We start from the raw sequence: 20,160 nt of genomic DNA, 5'->3' as shown, positions 1-20,160 counted from the left end.
CTTACCTTCAGCGACTGGGGCACAAGGACACCCAGGTCTCGTTGCACTTCCCCTTTTCCCAATCTATTGCCGTTCAGATAATAATCTGCCTTCCTGTTTTTGCCACCAAAGTGGATAACCTCACATTTATCCACATTATACTGCATCTGCCATGCATCTGCCCAATCACCCAACCTGTCCAACCTATTCACCTCAACTACTCCATAAGGTAGCCATTTCCACATTCTCACCACTCTCTGTGTAAAGAAGTTTCTCCTGAATTCCTTATTGGATTTATTAGTGACTATCTTATATTGATGGCCCCTAGTTATGGTCTCCCCAACATCTTCTCTACGTCTTCCCTATCGAACCCTTTTGTCATTTTAAAGACCTCTTAAAGGTCATCCCTACAGCCTTCTCTTATTATAAAGAAAAGTGCCCCAGCCTGTTCAATCTTTCCTGATAGTTATAGCCTCTCAGTTCTCTAAACCTTTTTTGCACCTACGCCAGTGCCTCGACATCCATTTTAGAATATGGAGGCCAGAACTGTGCACAGTACTCCAAGGATATAATGTGGAGAAATGTGAAGTTATCCACTTTTGGTAGGAAAAATAGAAAAGCAGAGTATTTTTTAAATGGCGAGAGATTGGGAAATGTTGGTGTTCAGAGGGACCTGGGTGTCCTTGTACACGAATCACTGAAAGTTAACATGCAGGTACAGCAAGCAATTAGGAAAGCAAATGGTATGTTGGCCTTTATTACAAGAGGATTAGAGTATAAGAGTAAAGACGTCTTACTGCAATTATATAGGGCCCTGGTGAGACCACACCTGGAGTATTGTGTACAGTTTTAGTCTCCTTATCTAAGGAAGGATATACTTGCCATAGAGGGAGTGCAACGAAGGTTCACCAGACTGGTTCCTGGGATGGGGGGGTTGTCCCATGAGGAGAGATTGAGTAGACTCGGCCTATATTCTCTAGAGTTTAGAAGAATGAGAGGTGATCTCATTGAAACATACAAAATTCTTACAGGGCTTGACAGGATAGATGCAGGGAGGATGTTTCCCCTGGCTGGGGAGTCTAGAACCAGGGGTCACAGTCTCAGGATAAGGGGTTGGCCATTTAGGACTGAGATGAGGAGGAATTTCTTCACTCAGAGGGTGGTGAATCTTTGGAATTCTCTACCCCAGAGGGCTGTGGATGCTCAGTCGTTCAGTATATTCAAGCCTGAGATCAATAGATTTTTGAATATTATGGGAATCAAGATATGGGGATAGTTCAGGAAAGTGGAGATGAGGTAGAAGATCAGCCATGATCTTATTGAATGGCGGAGCAGGCTCGAGGGGCCAAATGGCCGACTCCTGCTCCTATTTCCTATGTTCTTAAGTGTGGTGTAACCAAGGTTCGACACAAGTTTAACAAATAAGTGGACCCTCAAAGCCCAAGTAACTCTCTTGTGTTTATTTCTTACTCACTGTTCAAATGTTATGGGCCTGGTGGTTTGCAAAGGGCTGTTCTTGGCACTGTTGTCTCATTGGAGGATAAATCTGAAATCAGAACCCCGAGATCTGTTAGTATCAAAGAAAGAAAGAACTTGCATTTCACAACCTTGGGACGTCATAGAAACATAGAAGATAGGAGCAGGAGTAGGCCATTCGGCCCCTCGAGCCTGCTCCGCCATTCAATGAGATCATGGCTGATCATCCAAATTCAGTACCCGGTCCCTGCCTTCTCCCCATATCCCTTGATCCCTTTAGCCTTAAGAAATATATCTAACTCCTTCTTGAATATATTTAATGGATTGGTCTCAACTGCCTTCTGTGGTAGAGAATTCCACAGGTTCACCACTCTCTGGGTGAAGAAATTCCTCCTCATCTCTGTCCTAATTGGCTTACCCCTTATCCTTAGACTGTGACCCCTGGTTCTGGACTCCCCCGCCATTGGGAACAGCCTTCCTGCATCTAGTCTGTCTAGTCCTGTTAGAATTTTATAAGTTTCAATGAGATCCCCTCTCATTCTTCTAAACTCCAGCGAGTATAAGCCCAATCGACCCAATCTCTCCTCATACGTCATTCCTGCCATCCCAGGTATCAGTCTGGTGAATCTTCGCTGCACTCCCTCCATGGCAAGAACATCCTTCCTCAGATAAGGCGACCAAAACTGCACACAATACTCCAGGTGTGGTCTCACCAAGGCTCTGTACAACTGCAGCAAGACATCCTTGCTCCTGTACTCGAATTCTCTCGCTACGAAGGCCAACATACCATTTGCCTTCTTAACCGCCTGCTGCACCTGCATGCTTACCTTCAGCGACTGGTGCACAAGGACACCCAGGTCTCGTTGCACTTCCCCTTCTCCCAATCTATTGCCGTTCAGATAATAATCTGCCTTCCTGTTTTTGCCACCAACGTCCCTCAGTGTTTTTACAACCAATGAGGTACTTTCGGAGCAAAAAAGAAATTACTGCAGACGCTGGAAATCTGAAATAAAAACAGAAAATGCTGGAGAAACTCAGCCGGTCAGGCAGCATCTGTGAAGAGAGAAACATTCAGGTCAATGACCTTGCGTCAGAACTGCTTTTGGAGGAACGCTGAATATCTTGGAGATATCTGTAGTCCTGGGTGGATCCAAAACACGAAGGGTGGAATTTCAGTTGGAATCCACGTGGAGTAAGGTCGGAGCCAGAGACAGTTGCTGAGGAAAGATACGTGGCTGTGAAAGCGAGTTTTGGTAGCTACCTGATCAAACACAAGAAGGGAGGCAGAAAGCAATGAAGATGAACAAGGTAAAAAGAGACAAACGGAACTCCCGTCGGAGAGAGGAGCAGAACTTCTTCAAGGTGGGCATTCCTGGAAGAGAAATGGCAGTGAATTAAAACACTAATACAAAAAGAAAACACTGCAGATGCTGGAAATCTGAAATAAAAACAGAAAATGCTGGAGAAACTCAGGCAGGATCTGTGAAGAGAGAAACAGAGTTAACGTTTCAGGTTGATGACCTTTCGTCAGAAATGCTTTTGGGGTGTAGTTGTAATGTAGGAAGTTTAGGACACTGTCACAAGATAATTATGGATGTGGGAGGCCAGTTGGCTCATCTTAGTTCATTCATCCAGAAAGACACTAACGTTCCCCCACTGAAACATCCATTTGGTTCTTAAATGATTCCAGGGTGTTTGTCACTCCGTGTGAAGTGAGACTTCCTGATAGCTGTCCTAAATTCGGCATTGATTAACCCTTTTCTGGTTTTGGAGGTCTCAATGCCAGACGTTGACCCATCCTTTCACCCTGTAGATGTTGGTGGGCTTGCATTCCCAGCCTTCATTTGGGATTCGACAAGATTTGGAGGTTTTTCTTTTAGATTCCCTGTGTTTCATGGGGGAGGGTGAAAGGATTCCCTGATACTTGGGAGAATGGTTTATCTCAAATTCCACTGCATTAGAAGGTATTGACTCAGATTCCTACACATTTGGGCATTGACGTAAGAAAACTACTAGGCACTTGGTCTAAGCATTAAACAAAGCTTTAATCAACTGTTTTACAACATGGAGGTCTAGTTGTGTCCTTCACTAGTTCCTGTTAAGAATGTCCTGCGCAAGCTGGGCCCGTGCCTGAGTATTTATACTCTCCCTGGACAGCGCCACCCGTAGGCCGCTCAGGCCCAGAAATTCGGGTCTCCACGGGTGAGTACGCATGGGGTACTCACTCGTAGGCCCAATGGAAGTGCCGGTTTCCTGCATGCACTGCGCATGCGCGGGAAACCGGCACTTCCGTCCCCCTGAAAGGGGTTCAGAGTTCGAACGCGTGCGCGGGAGAGGCTGCGCGTGCGCATCGAACTTCCTTTTTTTTTGCAGGTTTTCCCAGGAGGGTAAGTCTCCAGAAGTTACACATTTAAAAAGCAGGCGTAAGGCCTGCTTTTCACAAGGTAAGTGGTGAATTAATTAAAATTACAACATTTTTTCCACAGGTTTATTATTTTTAAATACTTTAAAGCAAGGTAAGTTTATTTTTAGCCCCGTTAGAAAATAAAATTATTTTTTTCAAAAATTTAAATTATTGTTTAAAAGTTATTTCATGTAATTTATAGTTTATTTAAAAAATGTGATTTAAAAAAAAAATTATTTGAAGATTTAGTGGTGTTTTGGGGCTTATAGTATTTATAGGTTTGACAGCTCTTCCTGTCAAACTTATGAATGGGCATTCCCTGCTCCGATTGGCTCTCCATGGCCCACGTGATCCCAGGGGACGCTTCGAACTAACTGCGCCCCTGGGATACACAAGGACTGCGCGCCGGCAGTTGGAGGAGGCTCAGGATCGGAATTCCACGCGGGCCCACAGCACAACGGCCGGCGCGCTAGGTAAGTGCAGGTCGGGGGCTTACACCCGCGGGAAGCCCCCGACCCAAATTTCTGGGCCATTATTTCATAAGTCTTTCTTTCATGAATGACTGATTCAAGTCAGGCATTTTTCTCTCAGAATCTCTGACAATTGAGGGTTTTTAACCTGTGATACTCCTAAATTCATAGATTATTCTCCCAGATTCCCCAAAATTTGGCGGTTGGGGGGGGGAGGTGGGGCGTTGTTCTTTCAGATTCGCCGACATTTGGGCTTTTCTCTCAGACTACTTGACAATTGAAGGTTTCTATCTCAGATTTCCCGACAGTTGGGATTTTCTCTCAGGTTCTCCAACATTTGGCCATCTTTTAATCTCATATATTCCCTGACATTTGGGAGGATTGGGAGGAGATAGCGGAAGGGCTTGCCATAATTTTCCAATCTTCCCTAGATGCAGAGGAGGTGCCTGAGGATTGGAAAGTGGCAATTGTGACACCATTGTTCAAGAAAGGGTGCAAGGACAATCCTAGTAACCACAGGCTGGTCAGTGTAACATCAGTGGTGGGTAAAGTTTTAGAAACAATAATCAAGGAAAAAATTAATGGGCACTTGGTGAGGTTTAAGCTAATTAAGGAGAGCCAACACTCATTTGTAAAAGACAGATCATGTTTAACTAATCTAATTGAATATTTTGATGAAGTAACAGGGAGGGAGGATCGATGAAGGGAATGCAATGGATGTTGTCCACATGGATTTTAGGAAGGCGTTTGACAAAGTACCACATAGAAGGCTGGTTAACAAAATTGAGGCTCATGGAATAGGTGGGTCAGTGGCAGCTTGGATAAGGAATTAGCTTAAGGACAGAAAACAGCGAGTTTTGGTAAATGGCTGTTTTTCAGACTGGAGGATGGTAGACAGTGGTGTTCCCCAAGGGTCAGTGCTGGGAATACTGCTTTTTTTTTATATATATAAATGACCTGGATATTGGAATACAGAGTAGATCTTCTAAATTTGCCGATGACACCAAACTTGGGGGTATGGCAAACAGTGATGATATCAATCGACTGCAACAGGACATAGAAAGGCTAGCAGAATGGGCAGACAAGTGGCAGATGGAATTTAATACAGAGAAGTGTGAGGTGGTGCATTTTGGCAGAAGGAACAGGGAGAGGCAATATACACTTAATGGCACAGTTTTAAAGAGTGTGCAGGTACAGAGGGACCTGGGAGTTAATGTGCATAGGTCCCTGAAGGTGGCAGGGCATATTGAGAGAGTGGTTAACAAAGCATATGGGATCTTGGGCTTCATAAATAGAGGTACTGAGTACATAAGAAATAGGAGCAGGAATAGGCCACTTGGCCCCTCGAGCCTGCTCCGCCATTCAATAAGATCATGGCTGATCTTGGGTTCAAAGCCACTTCCCTGCCCGATCCCCATAACCCTTCACTCACTTATCTTGTAAAAATCTGTCTATCTCCACCTTAAATGTATTTAATGACCCAGCCTCCACGGCTCTCTGGGGCAGAGAATTCCACAGATTTACGACCCTCTGAAAGAAGAAATTCTTCCTCATCTCAGTTCTAAAAGGGCGACCCTTTATTCTGAAACTATGCCCGAGTTCTAGATTTCCCCACGAGGGGAAATATCCTCTCTGCATCTACCTTATCAAGCCCCCTCAGTATCTTATATGTTTCGATAAGATCACCTCTAATTTTTCTAATTTTCAATGAGTATAGGCCCAGCCTGCTCAACCTTTCCTCATAAGTCAACCTCCTCATCTCTGGAATCAACTGTGTGAATCATCTCTGAACTGCCTCCAATGCAAGTATATCCTTCCTTAAATAAGGAGACCAAAACTGTACGCAGTACTCCAGGTGTGGTCTCACCAATACCCTGTACAGTTGTAGCAGGACTTCCCTGCTTTTATACTCCAACCCCCTTGAAATAAAGGCCAACATTCCATTTGCCTTTTTGATTACTTGCTGTACCTGCATGCTAACTTTTTGTGTTTCATGCACAAGGACCTCCAGGTCCCTCTGAACTGCAGCATTTTGTAATCTCTCTCCAATTAAATAATAATTTGTTTTTTTATTTTTCCTGCCAAAGTGGATAACCTCGCACTTTCCCACATTATACTCCATCTGCCAAATGTTTGCCCACTCACTTAGCCTGTCTATATCCCTTTGCAGATTCTTTGAGTCCTCTGCACAACTTGCTTTCTGTAGAAGGGTTTCGACCCGAAACGTTGACTCTATTTCTCTCTCCACGGATGTTGCCTGGCCTGCTGAGTTTTTCCAGCATTTTCTGTTGTTATTTTGCTTTCCCACCCATCTTTGTATCATCTGCAAACTTGGCTACATTACACTCGGTCCCTTCATCCAAGTCATTAATGTAGATTGTAAATAGTTGAGGCCCCAGCACCGATCCCTGTGGCACCCGACTGGTTACCGTTTGCCAACCGGAAAATGACCCATTTATCCCGACTCTCTGCTTTCTGTTGGTTAGCCAATGCTCTATCCATGCTAATATATTAGCCCCAACTCCGTGAGCTCTTATGCAGTAACCTTTTATGTGGCACCTTATCGAATGCCTTCTGGAAATCCAAATACACCACATCCACTGGCTCACCCTTATCCACCCTGCTCGTTACATCCTCAAAGAACTCCAGCAAATTTGTTAAACATGATTTCCCTTTCCAGGGAATTTTGGAATATTGCAACCAATGCATCCACTATCTCTGCAGCCACTTCTTTAAAGACCCTGGGATGCAGGCCATCTTGTTCAGGGAACTTGTCATCTTTTAGTCCCATTATTTTACCAAGTATTTTTTCCTTAGTGATAGTGATTGTCTTTAGTTCCCCCCTCCCTGTGGCCCCTTGATTGTCCATTGTTAGGATGCTGTTAGTGTCTTCTACCGTGAAGACAGATGCAAAATATTTGTTCAGAGTCTCTGCCATTTCCCCGTTCCCCATCATTAATTCCCCATTCTCATCCTCTAAGGGACCAACGTTTACTTTAGCTACTCTCTTCCTTTTTTACATACTTGTAGAAGCTCTTACTTTCTGTTTTAATATTTCTTGCCAGTTTACTCTCATAATTCATCTTCTCTCTCTTTATTTTGTTATTAGTCATCCTTTGCTGGTTTTTAAAAATTTCCAAATCCTCTGGCCTCCCACCAATCTTGGCAACATTGTATGCCTTCGTTTTCAATTTGATACCATCCTTTATTTCCTTGGTTAGCCACGTATAGTGCTCCCTTCTCTTAAAATATTTCTTTCTCACTGGACAAAAGTAGAGAAGTTATGCTGAACCTTTATAAAGCGCTGGTTAGGCCACAACTGGAGTATTGCGTCCAGTTCTGGTCACCACACTACAGGAAGGATGTGAAGGCCCTTGAGAGGGTGCAGAGATTTACCAGAATGGTTCCGGGGATGGGGGATCTTTGCTACAAGGACAGGTTGGAGAAGCTGGATTTGTTTTCATTAGAGCAAAGGAGGTTGAGGGGCGATTTGATAGAGGTGTACAAGATTATAACGGGTTTGGATAGGCTATACGGGGAAAGGCTGTTCCCACTAGTTGATGGTACAAGGACTAGGGGACACAGATTTAGGTTTTGGGCAAGAGATACAGGGAGGATGTGAGGAAAAACTTTTTTACACAGCGAGTGGTGAGGACCTGGAACTCGCTGGCGACAGAAGTGGTGGAAGCGGAGACACTCGATGTTTTCAAGGGGAGACTGGATAGGCACTTGAGGGAAATAAACTTGCAGGGCTACGGGGATAGAGCGGGGGAATGGGACTGACCCGATTGCTCTGTAGAGAGCCAGCACAGACTCAATGGGCCGAATAGCCTCCTTCTGTGCCGTTATGACTCTATGATTTTCTTTCCGATGCCCCTAGGGACGTTTTACTATGTTAAAAGGCACTATATAAATGCAAGTTGCTGTTGTTGAATTTAGCTCAGGTTCCCCAACATTTGGTGGGTTTTCCGCACAGATTCCCCAACATTTGGGGAGCTTAATCTGATTCTTTGACATCCGGAGGTAATTCTCTCAGATTCCCCAACATTGGGAGAGGCGAGGGGATTATTGGATTTCAAGGTATTTGAGGGTTTTTATCTATGATTTCCCAAAATATGAATGTTTACCTCTCAGATTCCCCGACATTTGGAAGTTCTTCTCTGAGACTGCGATATTTAGAGGGTATTATCTCAGATTAGGAACATAGGAACGCGAGTAGGCCATTCAGCCCCTTGTGCCTGTTCCGCCATTCAATCAGATAATGGCTGATCTGTAGCTCAAACCCATTTACCCACCTTTGCTCCATATCTCTTGATAGCCTTACCTAACAAAATCTATCAATCTCAAACTGTAAAGCTTAATTTGACCCAGCATCCACAGCCTATTGGGGAAGTTCCAGATTCACATTTTTTCTCTTTCAGATGTTTCAGGAGAATCCTCTCAGGATCCCCCACATTTGTAGTTATCTTTTGTAATCTTAGTATAATCGATGTTTGAGGAGATTTCTCCCTCTTGGTCAACTATTGGAGATTTCTCTCAGTCTATCCAACATTTGGAGGCGATTTCTCTAAGATTAGTCAACATTGAGAAGATTTCTCTCAGATTGGCCAACATTTGGAGGAGACTTCTCTCAGCATGGCCAACATTTGGAGATTTCTCCCAGATTGGCCAACATTTGGAGAGGTCTCTCAGAATGGTCAACATTTGGAGGCGATTTCTCTCAGTATGCCTGACATTTGGAGGAGATTTCTCTCAGATTAGTCAACATTGAGATCTCTCTTAGATTGGCCAACATTTGGAGATTTCTCTCAGAATGGCCAACATTTGGAGATTTCTCTCAGAATGGCCAACATTTGGAGATTTCTCTCAGAATGGCCAACATTTGGAGATTTCTCTCAGAATGGCCAACATTTGGAGATTTCTCTCAGAATGGCCAACATTTGGAGATTTCTCTCAGAATGGCCAACATTTGGAGATTTCTCTCAGAATGGCCAACATTTGGAGATTTCTCTCGAAATGGCCAACATTTGGTGATTTCTCTCAGAATGGCCAACATTTGGAGATTTCTCTCGAAATGGCCAACATTTGGTGATTTCTCTCAGAATGGCCAACATTTGGAGGCGATTTCTCTCAGAATGGCCAACATTTGGAGATTTCTCTCAGAATGGCCAACATTTGGAGATTTCTCTCAGAATGGCCAACATTTGCTGATTTCTCTCAGAATGGCCAACATTTGGAGACGATTTCTCTCAGAATGGCCAACATTTGGAGATTTCTCTCAGAATGGCCGACATTTGGAGAAGATTTCTCTCAGAATGGCCGACATTTGGAGATTTCTCTCAGAACGCCCGACATTTGGAGACGATTTCTCTCAGAATGCCCGACATTTGGAGAAGATTTCTCTGAGAATACCCGACATTTGCGGGACCTTTCTCTCCGCTCGGCTCCCATCCCTCGCTCGCTGGGCGGTTGGAACTCTCCCGCCCTTTGCCGCCGGCCTTGCGCGCTGACGTCACCGCCCGCCCGGCCTTGCGCGCTGACGTCACCACCCGCCCGGCCTTGCGCGCTGACGTCACCACCCGCCCTTGGCCGCCCGCCCGGCCTTGCGCGCTGACGTCACCCGCCGGAGCCGCCGCTGCCGTGGCTGGGCGGCTCTTTGACAGTAACCGCAGTGAGTGCCAGCCGCACCTCAGCACCGGCAGCAGCCCTCTCCGCTTGTTCCTCATGGCCGGGACGTGCCTCGAAGCGGTCAAGCGCAAGATCAAGGTGCTGCAGAACCAGGCCGACGACGCCGAGGAGCGGGCCGAGCGGCTGCAGCGGGAGGTGGGGGTCGAGCGCAAGGCCCGCGAGCAGGTGAGCGAATGGCGGCGGTGGGCCCAGGGGGGAGAGGGGAGAGAGTCCAGTCCGGAGCGGTGCCATCATCACTCACGGCCGGGCTGTCAAAAAGCTCAGTCGTTGCTCACGGGGAAACGTAGTGCGTTCGCGGCGCGCACGTACTCGCGTCAAAGCCGCCCTTCCCTGCGTGCGCGCACCCGACACCTTCCCCCCCCCCAGTGCGCGTGCGCGACTACCCTCAGGGGCGTGTATGCGCATGCGTGAGGGTTCCAGTACAGGAACAAGGATGTCTTGCTACAGTTGTACAGGGCCTTGGTGAGACCACACCTTGAGTATTGTGTGCAGTTTTGGTCGCCTTATCTGAGGAAGGATGTTCTTGCCATGGAGGGAGTGCAGCGAAGATTCACCAGACTGATACCTGGGATGGCAGGAATGACGTATCAGGAGAGGTTGGGTCGATTGGGCTTATACTCGCTGGAGTTTAGAAGAATGAGAGGGGATCTCATTGAAACTTATAAAATTCTAACAGGACTGGACAGACTAGATGCAGGAAGGCTGTTCCCGATGGCGGGGGAGTCCAGAACCAGGGGTTACAGTCTAAGGATAAGGGGTAAGCCATTTAGGACAGAGATGAGGAGGAATTTCTTCACCCAGAGAGTGGTGAACCTGTGGAATTCTCTACCACAGAAGGCAGTAGAGGCCAATCCATTAAATATATTCAAGAAGGAGTTGGATATATTTCTTAAGGCTAAAGGGGTCAAGGGATATGGGGAGAAAGCAGGGACAGGGTACTGAATTTGGATGATCAGCCATGATCTCATTGAATGGCGGAACAGGCTTGAGGGGCCGAATGGCCGACTCCTGCTCCTATCTTCTATGTTTCTATCCCTCGGGTCTGTGTGCGCATGCGCGACTACCCTCAGGTCTGTGTGCGCATGTGTGACATCCCTCAGAGAGGGGTGTGTGTCAGCATAATATCACTCCCCCTGGTGTGTGTGTGTGTGTGTGTGTGTGTGTGTGTGTGTGTGTGTGTGTGTGTGTGTGTGTGTGTCAGTATAATATCACTCATAGAAGATAGGAGCAGGAGTAGGCCATTCGGCCCCTCGAGCCCGCTCCGCCATTCAATGCGATCATGGCTGATCATCCAAATTCAGTACCCTGTCCCTGCTTTCTCCCCATATCCCTTGATCCCTTGAGCCTTAAGAAATATATCGAACTCCTTCTTGAATATATTTAATGAATTGGCCTCAACTGCCTTCTGTGGTAGAGAATTCCACAGGTTCACCACTCTCTGGGTGAAGAAATTCCTCCTCATCTCAGTCCTAAATAGCGTACCCCTTATCTTTAGACTGTGACCCCTGGTTCTGGACTCCCCCGCCATCGGGAACATCCTTCTTGCATCTAGTCTGTCCAGTCCTGTTAGAATTTTATAAGTTTCAATGAGATCCCCTCTCATTCTTCTAAACTCCAGCGAGTATAAGCCCAATCGACCCAATCTCTCCTCATACGTCATTCCTGCCATCCCAGCTATCAGCTTGGTGAATCTTCGCTGAACTCCTTCCATGGCAAGAACATCCTTCCTAGATAAGGCGACCCCCTGGTGTGTGTGTGTGTCAGTGCAATATCACTCCCCGTGTGTGTCCATGCGAGCAACATCTCGTGTTTGAGACATTAAACCCCCTCCCCCCCCTCAGTATGTGTTGGTGGAGTGTTGCTCTCAGTAGTGTTAATGAGCTATTTCATTATCGGAGCAGTACACGGGGATTAAAACATTTCAAGGTTGAGGTGATGCTGAACTACGTAAGAGTTGGTTTCGACCTCTAGCCTGTGCAGAACTGGCTGATACTTGCTCAGATTATGGAACAGGAGTTGTATTTTGTCCCAGTGCTCCTAGGTTAGGAGGGAAAAGAGATAGAGGGGGTGCGTTTTACGCGAGGGCAGGATTGGTTTTGGCTGTGATGCGTCTGTGGTCAAATGCTTCAGTATCAAGGCTCGTGCATAATGGCCCCTTGAACGAGGTACTGGATGGCCATTGGGCCTGTACTCGGCAGCAGCCAATCCTTCAGAGGAGAAGTGAGAATTGGTGGGGAGAGACAGACTCCCATTTCTCCAGCGCCTTTCACGACCTCAGGACGTCCCAAAGCACTTTACAGCCAATGAAGTACTTTTTTTGAAGTGTGGTCACTGTTGTAATGTAGGAAACGCGGCAGCCAATTTGCGCACAGCAAGCTCCCACAAACAGCAATGTGATAATGACCAGATCATCTGTTTTATTGATGTTGATTGAGGGATAAGTATTGGCACCGGGGAGAACTCCCCCCTGCTCTTCCAATAGTGGCCGTGGGATCTTTTACATCCACCCGAGAGGGCAGACGGGGGCCCTCGGTTTAACGTCTCACCCGAAAGAGCATGGTACTGCAATATATCAAAGATGTCCGATCTTCGATAAGACCAGAGAGCGGGTGGAGACGCACAACACACCTGCAGGCAGCTGATGCAGAGAGGGAGACGTGTCAACACCTCGGGTGACGATTTGTCCGAATGTTGCACTCCGTGCTCAGCCTGTCTTTCACACGCGGACTGAGCTGTGCTACCGACCAATTTCTGGTGGGGCCTAAACCCCAGATTAGCTCTTGCACCGTAAAGGGAGGGGAGGAGTTAGAAGCAATAATTTTTGTACGAAAGGGTCATTCGGATATGGAATGCATTACCACAAGTGGATGTTGAAGTCTAGCCGATCACTTTGAACAAAGTTGGGAGAAAACTGGCACTTAGAGAGGGTACAGAGGAGATTTACCAGGATGTTGCACCCCAGGACTGGAGAATTTTAGCGATGAGGAAAGATTGGGCAGGCTGGGGTTGTTTTCTTTGGAACAGAGGAGGCTGAGGGGAGATTTAATTGAGGTGTATAAAATTACGAGGGGCCTGGATAGAGTGGAGAGGAAGGACCGATTTCCCTTAGCGGAGAGGTCAATAACTAGGGGGGCAGAGATTGAAAGTCATTGGGAGAAGGATTAGAGGGGAGTTGAGGAGAACTTTTTTCACCCAGAGGGCGGTGGGGGTCTGGAACTCACTGCCTGAAAGGGTGGTCGAGGCAGAAACCCTCACCGCATTTAGAAAGTACTTGGATATGCACTTGAAGCGCCGGAACCTACAGGGCGACGGGACCAAGAGCTGGAAAGTGGGATCAGGCCGGATGGGCTCTTTGTCGGCCGGCACGGACACGATGGGCCGAACGGCCTCCTCCTGCGCCGTAAATGTCTGTGATGAGAGAAAGCAGTAGCGAAGTGATTGGGAAATAAAACTCATCCGTTGACTCGACCAAGTGACCCCACAAAGCAGCTTCGACCGCTCCCCCCACTTCAGCTGAAAACTTCTCGTGCTGCTGGTGTGAGAATGTACGTTCCGCTCATCAGCGATACGATCGCTTGTGGTTATACTTGCCTTTCCTTCCCTTATATGGATTTTTTTTTTTTAACGTACTTGCGCACCACCCCCTCCCCCCCCCTCTGTGATACTGCTCGCGATGAGTCACAGGATACTCTGTTAAAGTGCGAGGGGCGGGGGGGAAGGTTTGCGGGGAGTGCGTGCGACACTTGGCAGAAGCACGCCCCATATGCAAGACTTTTTAAGGTGTGCTAGAGGATCTCTCGTGGCCGTACTGTGTGAGCTGCTTTGTAAGAAGGGGTTATCAACAGTGTGAGATGGGGGGGGGGAAAAGTATGGCAGGAAGTCAGTGTGACACTTGCATCGAGTGTAGAGCACAGAGAAACAGGCCATTGGCCCAACTGCTCCACGCGAGCCTCCTCCCACCCCTACTTCAACTAACTCTATCAGCATATCCTTCTATTCCTTTCTCCCTCATGTGCTTATCTAGCTTCCCCTTAAATGCATCGATACTATTCGCCTCGACCACTCCCTGTGGTAGCGAGTTCCACATTCTCACCACTCTCTGGGTAAAGAAGTTTCTCCTGAATTCCCCATTGGATTTATTAGTGACTCTCTTATATTTATGACCCCTAGTTCTGGCCTTCCCCCCCCCCCCACAAGTGGAAACAAATTCTCTACGTCTACCCTATCGAACCCTTTCATTATCTTAAAGACCTCTATCAGGTCACCCCTCAGCCGTCCCTTTTCTGGAGAAAAGAGCCTCAGCCTTTCCTGATACAAACATAGAAGATAGGAGCAGGAGTCGGCCATTCGGCCCCTCGAGCCTGCTCCGCCATTCAATGCGATCGTGGCTGATCGTCCAAATTCAGTACCCTGTCCCTGCTTTCTCCCCATGTCCCTTTAGCCTTAAGAAATATATCTAACTCCTTCTTGAATATATTTAATGAATTGGCCTCCACTGCCTTCTGTGGTAGAGAATTCCACAGGTTCACCACTCTCTGGGTGAAGAAATTCCTCCTCATCTCAGTCCTAAATGGCTTACCCCTTATCCTTAGACTGTGACCCCTGGTTCTGGACTCCCCGACCATCGGGAACATCCTTCCTGCATCTAGTCTGTCCAGTCCTGTCAGAATTTTATAAGTTTCAATGAGATCCCCTCTCATTCTTCTAAACTGGTGAATGATAAGTATATACTTATTGTGAATCCTTTTTGCAGACACTTTCTTGTTCAAGTGTGTGCTATATGCAAGACTTAATATTAAGCCGTGTGTAAGGCGTGCACGGCCTGTGAGTGTCGCATTTATTTCTTTGCAGTGTCACCACCACACTATCCTCTGAGCGATGCTTAGAAAGATCTGCTAGTATATTTAAAAACAAAATGATCTTTTTCTGCCAGTCTTTCTCCTCACTGCTGCGGTATGGTTTCACAGGCACTGGTTGCTCTCTGGTACCAGTGACCATTGACAGCAGCTGTTGGCATGTTATTTGACAGGGGGAGCGGGAGGGTGCGGGTAACCTGTCCTCAATTGACCCTCATAAATGCACTTTCCAGCTGCATTCACTGGGTAATGATCCGGAGGAGTTGTCCCTTCCTTCCCTTCACCCTTCCTCTCCGTCTGTGTGGCAGGCAGGGCACTCCGGTGCGGACATTATTGGGTTTGGCAGTGATGCCGTTGGTGAGACCACACCTGGAGTACTGTGCACAGTTTTGTTCTCCTTATTTAAGGAGGGATAGAAGCATAGAAAAATAGGAGCAGGAGCCGGCCATTCGGCCCCTCGAGCCTGCTCCGCCATTCAATATGATCATGGTTGATCCTCTATCTCAATACCATATTCCCGCTCTCCCCATACCCCTCGATGCCTTTTGTGACTAGAAATCTATCTATCTCCTTAAATAGATTCAGTGACTTGGCCTCCACAGCCTTCTGTGGTAGAGAATTCCACAGGTTCACCACCCTCTGAGTGAAGAAATTTCTCCTCATCTCAGTCCTCAATGTCCTACCCCGTATCCTGAGACTGTGACCCCTCGTTCTAGACCCCTCGTTCTAGACCCCCCCCCAGCCAGGGGAAACATCCTCCCTGCATCCAGTCTGTCTAGCCCTGTCAGAATTTTATACCTTTCAATGAGACTCCCCTCTCATTCTTCTAAACTCTGGTGAATACAGGTCTAGTCGACCCAATCTCTCCTCATACGACAGTCCTGCCATCCCAGGAATCAGTCTGGTGAACCTTCGCTGCACTCCCTCTATGGCGAGTATATCCTTTCTTGGGTAAGGAGACCAGAACTGCACACAGTGCTCCAGGTGTGGTCTCACCAAGGCCCTGTACAACTGTAGTAAGACATCCTTGCTCCAGTACTCAAGTATACTCCTATACTTGCATTGGAGGCAGTTCAGAGAAGATTCACCAGGTTGATTCCGGAGATGAAGGGGTTGAGGAAAGGTTGAGCAGGTTGGGCCTATACTCATTGGAGTTTAGAAGAATGAGAGGGGATCTTATTGAAACATATAAGATTCTGAGGGGGCTCGACAGGGTAGATGCAGAGAGGATGTTTCCCCCTCGTGGGGGTATCTAGAACTAGGGGGCATAGTTTCAGAATAAGGGTCGCCCATTTAAAATGGAGATGATGAGGAATTTCTTCTGAGGGTCGTGAATCTGTGGAATTCTCTACCCCAGAGAGCCGTGGAAGCTGGGTCATTGAATATATTTAAGGTGGAGATAGACAGATTTTTGAACGATATGGGAGTAAAGGGTTATGGGGAGCGGGCAGGGAAGTGGAGTTGAGGCCCAGATCAGATCAGCCACGATCTTATTGAATGGCGGAGCAGGCTCGAGGGGCCGAATGGCCGACTCCTCCTATTGCTTATGGCGCATGTGGTTAAATAGCTGTTGACGCTCACTTCTACACTGATGTTTGTGGAATGGAAATTGAGTGAGATACTGGAAGGTGCTAGTGCCAGTGGAGCCAGTCCCCAGCAAGAGTCAGGGGAACAGAGTGGGGGGGGTGGAATGCAGGTGGTTGTCCTGCTTTGGAGGTGCTGAGGTGGGCCGGTTATCGGGTTAGGTGTAGTTTGAGGGGAAACTGCTCGAACCCCCCGATGTCATCTGCAGCTCTTATCACCCGACTGACTCCAGAAAATCATTAATGGGCAATCTGAAGGCACCATTAGTTTTGTTTTCAGAGAAGTGCTTCTTCAAACCGGTGGAACAGGGTGACTCAGCGATTCTGAAACCAACCACCTTGGTTGCTGTTTCATTCTTGGGGGAGCTCTGAATTTCAGTCAGTTGCAAAACGAACAGACTGAATCTCCAGGCTCACTGGGCCCTTGAGGATCAGTCCCAAACCCCACCCCAAATAAGTCAGTTGTCCTGGTAGGATTTTGCTATAGTTTTAATGATGTTTGCCATGTGGTCGGGTGAAGTCCAAAACTAGGGCCATCAAACCTAGAAACATAGGAGATAGGAGCAGGAGTCGGCCATTCGGCCCCTCGAGCCTGCTCCGCCATTCAATGAGATCATGGCTGATCATCCAAATTCAGTACCCTGTCCCTGCCTTCTCCCCATATCCCTTGATCCCTTTAGCCTTAAGAAATATATCTAACTCCTTCTTGAATATATTTAATGAATTGGCCTCAACTGCCTTCTGTGGCAGAGAATTCCACAGGTTCACCACTCTCTGGGTGAAGAAATTCCTCCTCATCTCTGTCCTAAATGGCTTACCCCTTATCCTTAGACTGTGACCCCTGGTTCTGGACTCCCCTGCCATCGGGAACATCCTTCCTGCATCTAGTCTGTCTAGTCCTGTTAGAATTTTATAAGTTTCAATGAGATCCCCTCTCATTCTTCTAAACTCCAGCGAATAGAAGCCCAATCGACCCAATCTCTCCTCATACGTCATTCCTGCCATCCCAGGTATCAGCCTGGTGAATCTTCGCTGCACTCCCTCCATGGCAAGAACATCCTTCCTTAGATAAGGCGACCAAAACTGCACACAATACTCAAGGTGTGGTCTCACTTAGGCCCTGTACAACTGCAGCAAGACATCCTTGCTCCTGTACTCAAATCCTCTCGCTACGAAGGCCAACATACCATTTGCCTTCTTAACCACCTGCTGCACCTGCATGCTTACCTTCAGCGACTGGTGCACAAGGACACCCAGGTCTCGTTGCACTTCCCCTTCTCCCAATCTATTGCCATTCAAATAATAATCTGCCTTCCTGTTTTTGCCACCAAAGTGGATAACCTCGCATTTACCCACATTATACTGCATCTGCCCAACCTGTCCAAATCGTACTGGAGTTTCTCGGCATCCTCCCCACAGCACACACGCCCACCCAGCTTTGTGTCGTATATAAGATAGTCACCAAGAAATCCAATAGATAATTCAGGAGAAATCATTTTACCCAGAGAGTGGTGAGGAGGTGGAACTCGCTACCACAGGGAGTGGTTGAGGTGAAGAGCGTCGATGCCTTTAAGGGGAAGCTGGATAAACACATGAGGGAGAAAGGAATCGAAGGATATGCTGGTATGGCGAGTTGAAGTAGGGGGTGGGAGGAGGCTGGTGCGGAGCATAAACACCGGCACGGAGCAGTTGGGTCGAATTCTCTGTGTATTGGGTGAATTGGTTTACCCCCTCCTCAGGTTTTTCTCCCCGTGCTGACTCTTGCTGGGGTGCACTTCCATAGGAACGTGCAGCTCTCCCATTCCTTGCCAAAGTGGGTAGTCTCCAATGTCTTGACCCCCTCAGCGTTGTGCCTGATCTTATCCTCGCCCATTGTAGGGGTGGGGGCGACGGCACCGCTTTACAAATGGCCTCAGCGCCCCTGGGCTTGTGGGGGGTGAGGGTGCAAACTAAAAACCTGCAGAGGTGATGGAGGCCTGTTGAGGCGGATCTTCAAGATCCCGTGGCACTAATTGACGACGAGCAGGGAGTTCTCCTGATTTCAGAATTGAGATTAGGTTTATTTGCCATATGTAACAAGTACAATGGAATGCTTGTTCCCCGTCGGGACGCGTCAGCTATACATACAGCGCCGCGTTCAGAGTCAATACAATGGCTTCCCGTGGCAGTGGGAGCACGATGTCCCTCAGCCGCTCCGTCCTCCTCTTCATCGCGGCCTCCTCCTCACTGTTGCCGGCTCCACGTGCGGTGGCCTGCTCCGGCCGCCATGCCCGGCTCCCATTCGGACTGCGAGTTACCCAAAATAGAGCTGCCGGCCGACGTGCTGCAGCGGGTCGTGAGTCTGCTGTTGCTGCTGCGCTCCTCCGCCCGACTCGCCAAACACATCGTCGGGATGTGAATGCACCAATGCGGCCTCCTCTTCACCGTCGCTGGCTCCACGCTCCGCGGCCCGGGGCCTACTTCTCTCTCTTCGCGGGTCGGCCTCTGGCCGCCATGCTCGGCTCCCCTCCTCCCAGTCGGAATTCCTTCCCGCCGAGGAGCTGCCGGCCGATGTGCTCCAGCGGGTCGGCTTGGCTGCTGCTGCTGCTGCCCACCGTGCTGCGCTGCCTCTGCCCGACTCGCCGAGCACCTCGCCCAACAGCCGTTTAAAACAAAAATGTAACTTGTCATTCGTCTCTATGCTTTGTGAGATTTCACTCTCTGAACCAGAGGCCACAGATTGAAGGTGATTGTCCAAAGAACCAGAGGCGACGGGAGGAAAAACTTTTTTACGCAGCGAGTGGTCAGGATTGGGAATGCGCTGCCTGATAGGGCGGTGGATACAGATTCAATAGTAGCTTTCAAAAGGGAATTGGATAAATACTTGGAGAGAAAATTGCCGGGATATGGGGCAAGAGCGGGGGAGCGGGACTGACTGGATGGCTCTTCGAAAGAGCCGGCGCAGACTCGATGGGCCGAATGGCCTCCTTCTGTGCTGTACTATTCGATGAAAGTGCCTGCAGTGGACAATTCCAGCACCTTGTATGTAATCCATTCTGTATGAAGTGTTGTAGAGTAGCTTGAGATATGTGATCAGAGGGTGTCTAAATTCAGAGCTTGCTTTTTTTTTAACATAGGAACAGGAGCAGGCCATTCAGCCCCTCGAGCCTGTTCCGCCATTGATGAGATCACAGCTGATCTGCGACGTAACTTCATCTACCCGCCTTTGGCCCATATCCCCTTAACAGGACTGGATGCAGGGAGGATGTTTCCCCTGGCGGCTGTGGGGGTGGTGTCTAGAATGAGGGGTCACAGTCTCCGGATACGGGGTAGGACATTTAGGACAGAGATGAGGAGAAATGTCTTCACTCAGGGCGGTGAACCTGTGGAATTCTCTACCACAGAAGGCTGTGGAGGCCAAGTCACTGAATATATTTAAGAAGGAGATAGATAGATTTCTAGACACAAAAGGCATCAAGGGGTATGGGGAGAGAGCGGGAATATGGTATTGAGATAGAGGACCAGCCATGATCATATTGAATGGCGGAGCAGGCTCGAAGGGCCGAATGGCCGACTCCTGCTCCTATTTTTCTATGTTTCGAATACCTTTGGTTAACAAAAGGTTTTATTGGGATAGGGAACGCCCTAAGTCCTATGAGTCAGTTGCAATATTGAAGAGGGGAATGTGAGAGAAACCCTCAGTCAGATATATTGCAGGGTGTGTG

The 20,160-nt window shown here is 48.0% G+C and overlaps 1 protein-coding gene across 1 annotated transcript in view; it reads left to right on the top strand.

The window, feature by feature from the left end:
• The window catches only part of LOC147086524 (uncharacterized), a 121,737-nt gene that overhangs the window by 14,871 nt on the left and 86,706 nt on the right, over positions 1-20,160 (top strand). The window contains exon 3 of the mRNA XM_085978263.1: positions 9,737-10,182. Coding sequence (XP_085834389.1) covers positions 9,737-10,182 — 446 coding nt within the window. The remainder of the gene's footprint in view (positions 1-9,736; positions 10,183-20,160) is intronic.

This window comes from Somniosus microcephalus, unplaced genomic scaffold, assembly GCF_052327205.1.
Source record: "Somniosus microcephalus isolate GS21.2 unplaced genomic scaffold, FLI_Smic_1.0 unresolved_chr7, whole genome shotgun sequence".
Lineage (NCBI taxonomy): Eukaryota > Metazoa > Chordata > Chondrichthyes > Squaliformes > Somniosidae > Somniosus > Somniosus microcephalus.
Note: the sequence above shows the minus strand (reverse complement) of the source record. Positions and strands in the feature narration are given on the sequence as shown.